Below are 15,890 nucleotides of genomic sequence, written 5' to 3' on the forward strand. Positions count from 1 at the left end.
TACCGGGAGTAGACTAGAATGACTTCACAGTGCAACAGCTATGCATTGTGTTTTGTTAGCTTTGCAGACAGTGGATAAACTCTGATCATGTCGGAAGATGTACAGACAGGACTTTGATGTGATGGGAGAAGGCAGAGTTGATTGACACCAGAATCACATGATCTGACAGTCACTGCTTTCGCCACGAAAGCCAGATTCCTGGTATTACTGCAATAGAGAGGATGTTAATACAGGTGCTTAAACCTCAGTGTTAGGTACCTCTTCTTAACCTTAAGGCCTGTTTTATACTTAGTTGCACGCCGGTGTCACATACCTATAATTCCAGATATGCAAGCTCACAACACGTCGCAGTCCAATGTTGTGAGCTTGTTACATCAGCAATTTTAGGTTCATGACATGATGTACAACTAAGTATAAATCCAACCCTAACCCTAGGCACCTCAGTGTTAATTGTCTCCGCCAGGCCGATAGGCATGGCGAGAGAGTATGTTTTGCCCCCCGTCCGTCCGTGTGTGTGTGTGTGTGTGTGTGTCCGTCCTTCTGTCTGTGACCAGCTAATCTCCGCCACTGTTGGCCCGGTCGCTGTGAAACTGCGCACACCCTGGATGCCACAGCAGAACCTCTGCCCCACATTTTTCAGATCAGCCTGTCATAGCGCCACCATGAGGCAGACTTTTGCTAAACATATTTTTTGCTATTACTCTTACAGATTTTGTCCAAAAACCACGCAAATCGGTACACAGTATCTCTATAGCCATGTGATCAACACGGATCTGTCTGATTTCCCATATTCCATCATGATTGGCTAAAATTGGCTTCCAAAGTTGACAGGATTGGTACATTTTGAACAAAATGCCTCAAATCATGAACGCAACATGCGATTTCCGTGAAATTTTCCACAGAGATTCCCACTTGGCCCAGGAAGAAATGCCACTTGAAAACGTTCACATCAGCCTCATGGTGGCGCTATAACAGGCCGATTCACGTTTTTAGCTATAACTGCACCAATCTGTGTGAAACTTTGCACGCACACTCCCTAGAGGCCAAGGAAAAACCTTTGCCCTGCATTTTTCACATATACCTTTTAGAGCGCCACCAGGAGGCTGAGTTTTGTAATACACATTTCTTGCTCTTACTCCTTCAGATTCTGTCCAAAAATCACGCAAATCGGTATACAGTATCTCTATAGTCATGTGATCAACATGGATGTGTCCGATATTTCATATTCCATCCGACTTGGCTAACATTGCCTTCCAAAGTTTGCAGGATAGGTCCCTTGTGAACAAAATTCCTCAAATCATGAACGCAGTGTGCGATTTCCGTGAAATTTTGCACGCACATTCCCACTAGGCCGAGGAAGAAATGCCACCCTTTTCACATTGGCCTATTATAGCGCCACCAGGAGGCCACAATAATCTACCTGACCTGGCGGAGACTTGTGCTCCGAGGAGCACTTTTTCTAGTTTGTACAGAGAGGCTACAAATGGATAAATGAACACTGAGTATTTTACTTTGGCTGTTAGTGATGAGCTTTTTCAAATGGTGCAATATGTCTAAAATGGTTGTTTCATTTACATCCTCTCTAAATCTGCATCCAGTGCATACAGTACATGCTGTGTTCTTACCCTTGCTGGAGCTGCATAGTTGATGAATTCAATTAAGCACCATCTTAATTGAAGTGTTTTGCTTGCGACCTTTTCCTGAAGGTCTTCGACAATGCTCCCCAGCTCAACGTTGAGCGCTATTCTCATGTTGCCTTTGTTCGTTGCTTGAAGTTGACTTTGAATTATTGAGCTCTGTGGCAAGTCTCATCTGAAGCGGCATTCTCTGAGTGTGTAACTTTTGTTGTGAATAAATGCAGAGGTCTAATTTGAAATAATGAGCCATATTATGGTGACATTTCTTGATTAACAAGGGGCTGGCAGTTATATAATGTCAGTTTTGTTTGAGGTCTACACAGTTTACTTAGGGTTGCTGGGTTATGTAAACCCATACGCGGGATTTCACCGCAAGGGGGCCCCCCTGCTGGCGAGGATTATTATTATTTATTTTAGTTCATTCATTTTGTTTTTAATATATAAAAATAGCCGCCCATATTATATACATACAAATTCATAGGCTATTATATGTCCTTTTAGTCATTTCCAATATATTAGGGGCCCTATCCAGCTCTGTGGACCGAATTAACCGAATTAACCGATTTAAAGTAACAAAACAAAAAACGCTAAAATCCGCACGCGCAAGCCACGCATGCAGGGCTCTTTTGATCTGAAAACCCATGTGTAATATGTGTACGCCACTGGGTCTACATAATGTCATGGTATGAGTTGTGTAGTGCCTAAAATCTTGCAGCATTAATTTGAAGATACAGTAACGTAACTGTAAGTCAGGATACTGGAGGATAACAATTTATTTTATTTTCAATCTCAAAGAGTATGAAGATTTTCTTCTAGCAGAAACAGTGAATTATGTTGCTTAATGGATTGATTGATTGATTGGCATCTTTATTGACAAATTGCATATTGCATAAACATATATTTATCTGTCAAAAGAATAAAATACAATAAAGCTTGAGAGCATTTACATGTGTGGGCGTGTGCGGGCGTGTGTGTGCGTGTGTGTGTGCGCGTGTGTGTGCGTGTGTGTGTGTGTGTGTGTGTGTGTGTGTGTGTGTGTGTGTGTGTGTGTGTGTGTGTGTGTGTGTGTGTGTGTGTGTGTGTGTGTGTGTGTGTGTGTATATGTGTACCTGCCACATGTAGGGGTGGTAGCTCAGATGATTATTGCAGAAACATTGTTTGAAGACCACACCACAATCACAGACAATTTCCAATGTAAAAGACAACTAAAACAATATGTGTATATGGAACCTCTCCTGCTCATGCATAACAATTAAATCATGGTTATACTGTATGCTACTCTGGGCTGAAAGGCATTCCTCAAGTAGAGATACAAAACAACCCTGTATGGTCTCAGCTGTTTACGTTTCATGTCGGCTGTCAGTAGCCTGAAGCATATGCTTTATGCCGTTTGAATAAAGGAATACGATGAGAAAATAAAGATTAACCTCTAAGAATAGCTTCCAGGGGAAGAGCCTGTTGTGTGTCCTTGACAGATGGCTCTGGTTTGAAATTACCTTGTACAGCCTGGGCAGCAAGGCCACAGGCCTGCACACACTGCTGGTGGAGAGGAAGTCAGGTGAAACAGGAGACGGACTGGTCAGCTCGTTTCTGACCTAAAGGTCAGCACGTTCAATATTTGCTGCTTTTTATAGGCTTAGATATCCTTGAATCAGTATCCAGTATTGTGTTCTCCTTCCCTGCAGTTTATAGAAGTGATGTTGTTGTTTTTTTTATTTGAAATAAGAGCAGAGAGCGGGGTCATCTTACACTCACGTCAGATCTATTTTGGCGAGGAATATATCCCACGAAAATGAAGGGCAGATTTAGACCTCAAATTTACTGTCCTTCTCTCTGACTGTAAAGCCTAAACATTTGAACCCTAGCATCCTTATTCTGGGGAGAACATTTGCTCACAACAAGCTCACAACGTGCGTTGCGACGCATTTTCAGCTTGGAGATCTGCTATTTTCTGCGAAGATATTTGTTAGGAGAGTGAAAACCGGAGGGTGCCTAGTGTAGAGCCTAGGTTGACTCTGGTCAATTATAGGGTTTAAGTGGCTAAGGGCACGGTCACATTACACTTCCCATCCTTCGGGAGCAAGGGGGTGGAGTGTCTGGTTGCGGTGTTTTGACGTGGCGCTTTCAACGTGTCTGAAGAGGGGAGTTCAACAGTGGTGAACTTGGACCGGGTGTCAACCAATAGGAAAGAACTAAGAAGCCGGTGGTAGGGTGGTAGTCACGATTACAAATTTAAGTTGACGATTAATTGTCACACAAATAATTGCGATTAACGATTTAATTGTGTGTTTTGCATTGAACATGGGAACATATGAATACAAATTTGTCATTTAGGCTTCGTAATCAAATATTGCACAGGGCAGATAGGACAAATAACTTAAATATACAAAGGTATAATTTTATACTTTTATACTAAAGAATTAATGAAAAAAGCGCGTCACTCTGTGACGTGTTGTAAGCTTGTAGATCAACTATTTCTGCTTTTTTTTTTAAGTATTTGAAAATCTACGAACATTTTTCAACATTATGACGATTATGCAAAATAATTCCGATTAACTCAAATAATTGCGATTAGATAATTATGTAATAATTGTGACAGGCCTAGCCGGTGGGTGACCCCTCTTGGCAGGAATTAGGCTTGTAGTTTTCTTTCAGCCAAACCACTCCAACCACAGCCAACCTAGTCTCTCAATAGACGAATCCACAGGCGCGCTGCCTGTAGCTGCCTGTAGGCGGCCATTGCTGCGGTGTCGCGTCCGCGGAGCGTTGACACCGCAGCAATGGCTGCGCGCAGGGCAGCGCTCCGTGGATTCGTGTATAGACAGATGATCAGCTATCTCCACCTACCAATTGTCTGGATACATTTAAATTCATTGTATGGGCTTGGACGGCCGGTGAAGGCGACCGGGTTATTTTTTTTAGGACACACCTTTACCGCCTTTACCACAGAATGGCCGCCCTCTGTCTCATCTCTTGAGTTGTTACCAGTACCACCTCCGCCAAGCCCACACAGAGTTAGAATATCACCAGACTTATCAGTAGGCAGAGATGTATGAAAGTCTGGCTATCGTGTGCGAGACTACAGCCAACCACTTCCACTTCAGGCAAACAAAATGTAACCCACAATCCACAACCTGCAAGACAACAGGGGACATTGACGCAGCGGCATCTGACTCCTCAGCATGCGTTGGCAACAACACTTCTGACACAGTTGTGTCACAGTGTGAGCGTATACTCTAATCTAATACACCATAGTACGACAGTGTCACTTGCCGAAAATAACCGATTTTTTGTTCCTGCGAGTGAATATAAATTAAGCTTAAAGGGGCCTCAAACCCTAGGACGATTTTGTTTGTACGTTTGTCATATCCTTCTAGCCTACTTTAAAATCTACAAAATGGAGAAAACTCAATCTTGTCCATTTTTGACTAATCAATGTATTGACTATTGGCATAAGGTATGCAAGAAGTGAGGAAGCAGATTTTTCCAAAATGTAAGTGGTTTATTAGCATTTGTTTTTTTACTCTCACTCAGTTAACCCATTCAATTTGGAAACGCGTCTGTGTCATTTTAGATGTCTTTGTCTATTCAAAAATAGCATGTTACTATATCAGTGGTTCTCAAACTATTTTCATGTCAAGGACCCCCAAAATGATATGGATTTGTCTGCCGAACCTCCCATCTCAAAAATATTTTGTTCCAGGGACCCCCAGAAGCAAAGATTTGAGTTAAAAATGTTTATATATATTCAAAGATTTGCACAGATTTTCAAGATTTTTCCAAAAATCTACAGATCTACAAACTCATAGCAAGAGTGCCACGCTATGAGCTTGTATATCTGCTATTTTTGAATAGCCCCAAAAAATCTTTAAATGACACAGATGCGTTCCCGGATTGAATGGGCTAAGACTCTCTGTCCGTCTTCAGCCGGTCACATGCATTTCTCTACTTGGTGGATTGTCTAATCAGCAGGGAGTGGCAAAGCTGATTGTGGTCCAGAAGGGTGGCTATGCTGAGGTTTTATGGGTTGGTGGTTGGTCGCCAGTGTGACTGTGGTAGGAGTGTGTGATTTGGGCTCTGCTGTGCCAGGGTTAATTGATCAGCAGGTAATTCCAACTGTCTAATTGTTCCTCTTTATAGTTGTGTGCTGGACCTGTCCTTGGGGCTATATACACACACAACACCCAAGAGAGAGCTGACTCAATGGAATGGTACAAAGTGTGTGTGTGTGTGTGTGTGTGTGTGTGTGTGTGTGTGTGTGTGTGTGTGTGTGTGTGTGTGTGTGTGTGTGTGTGTGTGTGTGTGTGTGTGTGTGTGTGTGTGTGTGTGTGTGTGTGTGTGTGTGTGTGTGTGTGTGTGTGTGTGTGTGTGTGTGTGTGTGTGTGCTGTGTGTGTGTGTGTGTGTGTGTGTGTGTGTGTGTGTGTGCGTGCGTGCGTGCGTGCGTGTGTGTGTGTGTGTGTGTGTGCTTATATTACTACTTGTGAGGGCCAAATGTCCCCACAAGTATTGTAAAATTCCTGAAAATACATTGTGTTGTGGAAGTTGTGGTAAATGGTGCATTTATAAAGCGCCTTATATATCCAAGGAGCTTTACAATGATTGTTGTAAAGCTCAACCATTTACACACACATTCACACACCAATGGCAGAGAAAACCATGCAAGGCACCAACCTGCTCATCTGGAGCAATTAGGGTCAAATTCAGCAAATTCAGCAAATTCAGCGTCTTGCTCAAGGACACTTCGACACTAACTCTGGGGTAGCCCGGGATCGAACTGAGGAAAGAAAGTGGGAAAAAAGAGTACTGTGTACTGTGTCCCTTTTACACCCATATAAGGAGATCCCTAATGTCATATGCCCATATATGCCGCATATCGGTCAGATTGCCGGTTCTGGACAACCGAATATCTGAACAACTCGACAGCAGGCACCACACTCCCTTCAGTCCTTGCCGATGCGCTCGCCAAGTTTGAAGTCGGTCGGTCCCATATCTGCACATGACCATACGATGTATGACCGTAGTGGTCAGATCTGTGGCTATGGACAACCGGATCTCCATATATGCCTATATATGGGTATGGGCATATCGGGTTTGTTTATGGTTCTGTCTGAGTCCTAGTGACATGCCTATATGTGGGCGCATCAGGTTTGTTTATGGTTATGTCTGAGTCATAGTGACGTGGCTGTGGTCGTGCCTATATATGGGCGTATTGGGTTTGTTTATGGTTATGTCTGAGTCAGAGTGACGTGGCCGTGGTCCGCCCTCCCATTAGCCAAGGTAGGTATATGTACTGTAGATATACTGTACTGCATATAGTATATAGTATATAGTATATAGCCTATAAGTATATATCTTTTTCTTCCCCCGAAAAGTAAGTATAATCTAATAACTGTCATTTTATAATACATTCACCATCTTTTGTAATTTACTTACTGTAATCTCATTACATATAATTATTTACTACCTTATAACACAGCCCAGCCCAGTGACTTTGCTGGGCACGTTTATAGAATCACTAGCATCAGAGGACGGACTGCGGTGCTGTGTGTGTGTGTGTGTGTGCGTGTGCGTGTGCGTGTGCGTGTGTGTGCACGCGTGTGTGTGCGCGCGCGTGTGTGTGCGTGTGTGTGTGTATGCTCAGCAGACCTGACAGACTGTGGCTCATTAAACCATTAAAACCGGGAAAGCATCAGTGTCATTTTAGATTTCTTTGGCTATTAAAAAAAAGCAGATATACAAGCTCATAGTGTGTCACTTCGTGCCACCGCGCGTTGAGCTTGTAGATCTGCTATTTTTGAAAAATCATGAAAATGTGAGTAAATGGGGGGTCGGCGGCCAAATAATACATATATTTTTGGGTGGTCCTTGAAGTTTGAGCACCACTGATATAGATAGCGACATAAGTTTTTCAGAAAACTGTTAGGATTTAGAAGACATTTGTAGAATCTGCCTCAGGTCTTAGTGGGTTAAACTCCCTCAGACACAGGAGGTTAAGACAACAGCCACAGCGTGGGCACTGCACTCTGCCGCTTGAAAAAGACGACAGATAGAGACACACCAACACGCAGTCACAACAACTACACAAAATGTATCACTGAATGAAATAAACAGCGTAGCCGTAGCATAACACAGTGGTTCTCAAACCTTTTCATGTCAAGGACCCCCAAATTGATATATATTTGGCTGTGGACCCCCAGAAGAGAAGATTTGTGTAAAAAAAATATCTAAATTATTAAAAAATGTTCAAACACTTTCAAGATTTTTCAAAAACTTTCCAAAATAGCAGATGTACAAGCTCACAGCGCGTGACTTCGTGCCGTATATCTGATACTTTTGAATAGCCAACGTATAGAATATGGATAAAGGGCCTCAAATGATTGTGATGCTGTATTAACAAATGTAGCTGGGGACCCCCTGGAACCCTCTCAAGGACCCCTGGGTCCACTTTGAGAACCACTGGCATAATAGTATAATACCACAGGCGTATGTGAAAAATCATCTCCAAAACGTAATGCCACAGGCCTACTATTCCTCGAATCATTGGGTTTTATTTTTAGCATTTCAAGCAGTTATTCCCGCTGAGAAGATGGAGCTGTTTAGATAGATGAATCACCCTGAGACCAACAGCTTATAGAAATATCATTCAGATAAGAAGCACTTTGTAATGAGCTGCCAGCGATAAGACGCCACCTTGATGCTTATCAATGCGTTCACATGCATTTCTCTTCTGACAGGGTTTTGCTTTGTTGTTGTAAGTTGTTTGCTGCTGAAAGTGGTGTGTGTGTGTGTGTGTGTGTGTGTGTGTGTGTGTGTGTGTGTGTGTGTGTGTGTGTGTGTGTGTGTGTGTGTGTGTGTGTGTGTGTGTGTGTGTGTGTGTGTGTGTGTGTGTACTTGTATTACTATATATCTGCAAGGGCCAGATGTCCCCACGAATATTGTAGAATTTGCTAAAGATATTATGAAGATAACTTTCCTGGTTCTCACAGAAGAAATGGATTATTTTATGCTTAAAACTGATTTGGGGAGTTAGACTTAAGATTAGGAAAGATTTCAGGTTTTGGGAAGGATTAGATTCGGGGGTTAGGGTTAGAGTTATTTATGCCTTTATTATACATAGTTGCCTGCCGGTGTCATTCACCGAAAATAGACGATCTACAAGCTCACAATGCGCCGCAAGCTTGTAGGTTTACTATATGTTAAAAATGGCATGTATAAAATTACCTAAAGTGTTGATGTCCTCTCAAGTATAGAAAAAACTAACATGTGTCTGTGTGTGTGTGTGTGTGTGTGTGTGTGTGTGTGTGTGTGTGTGTGTGTGTGTGTGTGTGTGTGTGTGTGTGTGTGTGTGTGTGTGTGTGTGTGTGTGTGTGTGTGTGTGACTGGCTTAGGGAAACAGGTCGACAGTGTTGCTGCAGAAGGTTTCACAGTGGGGTAGAGAGAGACAGAGAGAGAGAGAGAGACTGGGGGCACACAGATGATGTGATAAGCTAGCATGGCATGGCCAGACGAATATCACTGTGAGACATTAGTCTGGAATCTCTGTGTGGAAGCTGCATTTCCAAGGGGCAAATTCTAAAAATGCCGCTGGTGATAAACCCGCCCCCACATTTGCATACTGGGCCCTGATTGAGGGCACATTATTTTTCTCGCACTGTCAGATTCATCTGGTTTCCAGGCTAAGCATCATATCAGGTTGGACCGCGCAGCATCCCTGGCATAACCCATTCAATCCAGGAACCGAGAGTGCCGCTCTATGAGCTTGTATATCTGCTATTTTTGAATAGCCAAAGAAATCTAAAATGACAGAGATGCGGATAAATGGGATAAACAGCACCAACCATGCGATCCGGTTTTATTCAGAACTCCCTAGGACAGCAGTGACAAGTTAACGGCCCGGAACCCATCATCATTTTTCTTTTAAAGAAAATAGCTGGATATTTTCTCCTTGGTTTCTCTGTTTTGAAACACTGTCAGCTTTTTCTATTCCCACCCCTCACACCACTTAAACACACACCCTCTCACAATACAACACTTAAATGCACCCCTCACACACCTCTCACAACACACAAGCACCTGACTCTTTGCATATTAATGCTGTTCGCATAACATGTACACACATACATGTACATACATATGCATATGAAAATACATAGTTATAAAAATACATACACTGCGCAGTGCGCACATGCATAGCGATATGATATTTAGAAGTAGGACCCATGCACACAGCACCTTGAGGCACCTCAAGGTGCTCTTCTATCCTTAATTACCCATTAAGACCTGAGGCCGATTCTACAAAATGTCTTCTAAATCCTAACAGTTTTCTGAAACACTTATGTTGCTATAATATCAGTGGTGATCAAACTTTTTCATGCCAAGGACCCCCAAAAGCATATGTATTTGGCCACGGACCCCCATCTCAAAATATTTAGTTCTAGGGACCCCCAGAAGCAACTATTTGAGTTACAAATGTTCGCTTTAAAAAATATATGTATATTCAGATTATATATATAGAAGATTTGCACAAATGTTCATGATTTTTCAAAAATGGCAGATCTGCAAGCTCATAGCGCGGCACTTGGTGCCGCGCTATGAGCTTGTATATCTGCTATTTTTTAATAGCCCAAAGTATAAAATAATGGTTAAAGTGGTTCAAATCTAAAATAACAGATGCTTTCCGGGTCTTAGTGGGTTAATTATTTAATGGTCTTTTCTCAGCTACAATGTTGAGCAACCAAAACCAAAGAATGTTCCTCGATTTACAAGAATGTTGGCATTTAGCAGACGCTCTCATCCAGAGCGACTTACAAGTGCGAGATCAGAATAAAGCAGAGCAAGGATAAACTCCAGCCAATAAACAAGAAAGTAAATACAGTACAGTCACATCAATAGAGTGCAGAGAGAACAGTGTATAGAGTGCCTTAAAGAAACTCGGATACCCAGGTAAGCAACCTGTACCTAGCCAGCTATCTAATTCATATTCTTTGCAGTTGTGGTTCAGAAAAACAAATCTACACACTTGTGCACTGCTGGGGCCAGTTGCACCACCTCACACTAAGTTCAAACTTAGCCTAGTTACAGCTTAAACGGCTTTTAAAAAAGCCATTTAACCCATTTAGCCGGGAAAGTATCTGTGTCCTTTTTAGATTTCTTTGGCTATTCAAAAATAGCAGATCTACAAGCTCATAGCGCGGCACCGAGTGCTATGAGCTTGTATGAGCTATGAGCTATGCTATGAGCTTGTATATCTGCTATTTTTTGTATATCTGCTATGAGCTATGCTATGAGCTTGTATATCTGCTATTTTTTGTATATCTGCTATGAGCTATGCTATGAGCTTGTATATCTGCTATTTTTGAATAGCCAAAGAAATCTTAAAATGGCAGAGATACTTTCCCGGATTGAATGTTTTTAAGCTATAACTAGGCTAAGTTTGAACTTAGTGTGAGGTGGTGCAACTGGCCCCCAGGTGTATAAAATATTACAATAAAAATCTAGAACGTTGAATCTCATGTCTGACTCACACGGTGCCTGTGCTGAAGGTTGCAAGGTCACATCAGTGAGTTTTTACAGTCGAACCCCAGGCAGCGTGGAGCACAGGCTCTGTCTCTGTATCTGACCTTTAACCCTCCCCCACCTCGTCCTGTTCCCTCTCCCCCTCTCGTATTGTGACAGTATGTCTCTGCGGTTTTGTCATTTTGACTCTCTTTCATACACACAGTCTGTCCCTCTGCCCCCTCTGCGTGTCTGATCCTTCACTGGCTGTCCATCTCTGACCCCCCCCCCCCCCCCCCACACACACACAAACGCACACACGCACACACACGAGAGGATCTCTGTCAGCTCAGACAGTCAGCTGGTCTCTCAAGTGAAACGGATTATAGCTGCACCTTGTCCTTCTCTCCGTGTTCACACCAGCCTCATTATAGACCCCCTGAGCCAACAGGAGAACCACACAGTAAAAAAAAATACTACATTTCAACATTAGTCTAAAAACTAGTCGAGATACTTACATTTCAAATGGAAGTCAATAGGCTGTGTAATATAGCGCTGAAACCTTGGCCAAATTTGGAGTCATTTGTCATAGATACGTTTGATAGATGACTGACTTCATGCCGTAGATCAGTGGTTCTCAAACGTTTTCATCTCAGGGACCCCCAAAATGGTATGTATTTGGCCGCGGACGAGCCCCATCTCAAAACATTTTGTTCCAGGGACACCCAGAAGCAAAGATTTGAGTTACAATGTTCGCTTTAAAACGTATCTATTCAAAGGTTTGCACAAATATTCACAGATATTCGCAGATCTACAAGCTCATAGCGCGGCACTCGGTGCCACGCTATGAGCTTGTATATCTGCTATTTTTTTTATAGTCAAAGTATAAAATATGGGTAAAGTGGTTCAAATGTTTGTGACGCTATATTGACTAGTTTTGCTGTGGACCCCCCCTGGCATTTACAATGGCAGTCAATAGGCTGTGTAATTTAGCGCTGAAACCTTGACCAAATTTGGAGTCATATGTCATAGATACGTTCATAGATGACTGACTTCATACTGTAGATGACACACATAATGTCACAGGCTGGTCACATGAAGTCCGTGATCCACATTGGAGCCACTTCTATGTGGATTCCGAGATACACATCATTTCCTAGTTGAAATAGGGCTTAAAGGGATAGTTCACCCCCAAATTGACTTTTTTTCTATCGATTAGTCACCCCATGGAGACTTTTGTTTTTGTCGCATTCCGAAGCCAATAATTTGATGACCGTCGGCGGTTCCAGTAGGAGACACAGAGAGTCTCCTACCGGAACCGCTTTGGGATTTTTATGGGTCACGAGTAAAGTAAATATCCCATAATTTTTTGTTTCCTACCAAAAAAAGCTATCTTTTCCCATGAATTTAAAACCCATTTTTCTAAAGTATTTCATTATTAAATGAATTAAAATAAGCTTGTAGATCGGCTATTTTAGTTTGGGTTGTGGGGTGACATAACATTTTTCTCTTGGGTCTCAAGCTAAATGGTTTGGGAATGTAGTGTTCATGTTGATTTGATTCAGATCATGGACCGTTTGTCCAGAGCAGACCCCCCCCTGTCTCTGGACATCGGACTATCACATCATCACAGAGGCCCTGAACCAATCAATGAATAAATAACGTTTCATATCCTCAGCACCGTAGCAGAGAACTGCACCCCTCCAGTACTCGAGTGAATTAATGCACTGGAGCACACGGATACGAGGCAATAAACTTTATTAAGGCAAGCGGTTCGACGCGGGGTGCAGCTTCATCAGAGCTGAACCGAACCCGTCCTCGACAATCGCTTCAATGCACAACTCATGTTGTGCTGAAACTGCAACCTACTATAGTAAACGAATCAAGAATGCACATATATTATGTGAGATGAAAAGAATTTCCATGACAGTTTTTTCCCTTTAACATTATTCACTTTTAACTGTGAGAGCACCGATGTACAGTTAAAGTAGGATCAAACCGATGCTGACAGTAGGAGTAGTAGACTCGAGGTGAATGTGCGAGCAATGCGGCCAATTATTCACTGGAAAGAAAAAGATTTATAGATCCAAATTCCTGTGAGTGCGATATTCACAACAGCACTGCAGGTATACGTATGTGAATGACGTGGGCTTCTCCAGGGCTCCTCTGTAGTAGGTACAGTACAAATGCTCAGTTTACCTGTATTATTACTACTTATTAAATGATCCGTACTAGCTGGAGGGCAGCTCAGATTTTCCCATGTGATTTGAGGATCTGCTGGAATGTGTCATGTACTGTACCACCATGTTGTGTGTTTATATAAATACTCATAAGCAGGCAGGAGGAGACAGATGCAAAGTTCAACAATTTATTCGGCCCTGGTGGGTGTTGGGGGAAAGGAAGGCAACCGGGGGCAAAGGGACCGGGCGGAATTGTGGTTGAGGGGCCAAGCGTGGGCATTGCGTCCGACAAGGGGTAAGCCTATTCATTGTCCGTGGGTCCAGTCCGGGTGCAAAACACGGGTGGTCCGTTCGATCAGGCTGAAATACAAAGGGGTTAGGCTTAGGTAATTGAACAGGCAAGGGTCAGAATCAAAATACAAACATTGAGAATTTAATAGAATACATCTTAGGTACTTGGCTTGCTAAACTAAGACAAACTGGTCTGATGAGCAGCAGGTGGGAAATTATGACATGAGACAGGCAATAAATGCTGGGGCTAATCAGTCAAAACAGGCACAGGTGTGGAAGTTGGCACAGGTGTGTGGATAGTCAGCTCCCATGGATTGGTAGTGGATGTGACATACAATATCAGACTTTAGCCATCACAACGTTGGCACTGTTGGCCCGTTGTCTGTATAACTGTAGTTGGATGTGGTTGTTTAACAAATCAAGTACTGTGTGTGTGTTTGCATAACACACAGACCGTTTCCAGGTTATTCCTGAATATCAGGTTCTCATGCATTGAGAGGAAATACCCTTGCATGTGTGTGTGTGAAATACTTCACACTGGAATAATTACAATTTCATATTCAGGTGTGAAATAACACTGCCCACTGCACACACGGTGAGATGCACGCTGTGTGAAGTCGTGAAGATGTCACCTTCCGAAGTTGTGCAAATGACACTGTGCTTTTCCTGTCTGGCACCTTCCTCTGTCTCACCCTCCTCTACCCCCCTGTGGCCCTTCCTTCCTCTTCCTCAGCTCGTTCGTCATGTCTAAGGCGGCAGTGAAGAAGCTGCACTGGCGTTCCAAGGTGCATGAGAGCTTTGTGCCCCTGGTCGGGTCCCCTGGCGACCTGGGCGTGGCCATCGGCGGCGGAGCGGACTATGGGGAGTTTCCATTCGTCACTTCGGCTCCTGGGGGAGGGCTCACAGTGGGCAACGTTATCCTGGAGATCGGGGGGACGCCTGTGTTGGGGATGACACTGGGAGACGTCAGAGGTGTCCTCAACTCCTGTCCCCATCCCATTCGCATGAAGACAGTGTCACCAGGTAGGGCTCAGTCTTTTAATACGTTTCTGGACAATGTGACGGCAGAGTGTGAATGAAGCAAACTGCACAATGGTTCTGTGTATTAAAGGGCAAGGCCACTTTTGTAGAGGTTTCGGACTTTCGGTTGTTTTCTTACCGTGTTATGATCCACATAACCTCATGGCACATCTTGGAAACGAGGTTATTATCGTTTTTAACTTTTCATTCATTTTTATTTTATTTTGTTTTGAGATGTTTTTTATTTCAGTTTAGTTTTAATAAACTTATAAGAGGGTTTGATAGTTTAGTTTTTATTTCGTGAAAAGTATGGCCTTAGTTTTTATCTCAGTTTTAGTTTTTTATTGTATGGGGTATTTGGAGAGAGAGATTAAAAAAGGTCATTAAGGCCATTAAATAAAATGATTCAAATTAGAAGATAGATTTCATATCCACCCAAAATAGTAGGCTTACGTATGAAATATTGTCTAATATGAAAGCAATAAAAGCAAAATGAAAAATTTTCTTTCTTTTTTCGTTTTAGTTCGTTTTGTAAACACACAATACAGTTTCAGTTAGTTATCTTTTTTTTTTCTAGAGCTATAATAACCTTGCTTGAAAATTACATACTCCAGCTGCCACTTCAACATTAAAGACAATTTTAGATGTTCAGGGGTCATTTTACATTCTGTTACACTCCATTACGCTACAACATCAAGTAGAACCTCTCACATTTGTATCCAGTCATCCGTAATCTTTGTTGCTTAACCACCACTCTGACTCTGTGACAGGCAACATCTGTAGCCTGTAACATTCTGTCACTGATTTGCTGTCGTTAATTAGCAGTGGTAGACAGTAACTCGTAACTACTGTAAATACATTTTCTTGAGTACTGTACTTAAGTGCATTTTAGGAGTCTTTTTTTTTTTGCAACCACATGACTTTCACACTTTACTTTTGACTCCACTACATTTCTACGAAGGGACTCTTGGGCCCCAAACTTACAAACATATGTTATGCCACTTAAGCCCTATTTCAAAAAGTGAAAATAGCTGATTTACAAGCTCACAACGCTTTGTGGAGTGACACGTTGTGAGCTTGTAAATCAGCTATTTTCACTATTATTTGAACATTTCAGATTTTTCTTTTTTTTTGGGGGGGGGGGGTCTTCTAAATTTCAATACAGTCATTATTTGTATACTTGAGTATTTACTTGAGTATATACTTTGTCCCCCTCTGTCATTAATTAGTCTGGATGTGTCAAGGCGATGGCTCAATATGTGGAGG

The 15,890-nt window shown here is 42.4% G+C and overlaps 1 protein-coding gene across 1 annotated transcript in view; it reads left to right on the forward strand.

Moving 5' to 3' along the window:
- Positions 1–15,890, forward strand: part of magixb (MAGI family member, X-linked b) — a 79,852-nt gene that overhangs the window by 11,622 nt on the left and 52,340 nt on the right. The window contains exon 2 of the mRNA XM_080443986.1: positions 14,338–14,627. Coding sequence (XP_080300112.1) covers positions 14,338–14,627 — 290 coding nt within the window. The remainder of the gene's footprint in view (positions 1–14,337; positions 14,628–15,890) is intronic.

The sequence above is a fragment of the Gymnoscopelus braueri genome (genome assembly GCF_963280865.1).
Source record: "Gymnoscopelus braueri genome assembly, chromosome: 12".
Lineage (NCBI taxonomy): Eukaryota > Metazoa > Chordata > Actinopteri > Myctophiformes > Myctophidae > Gymnoscopelus > Gymnoscopelus braueri.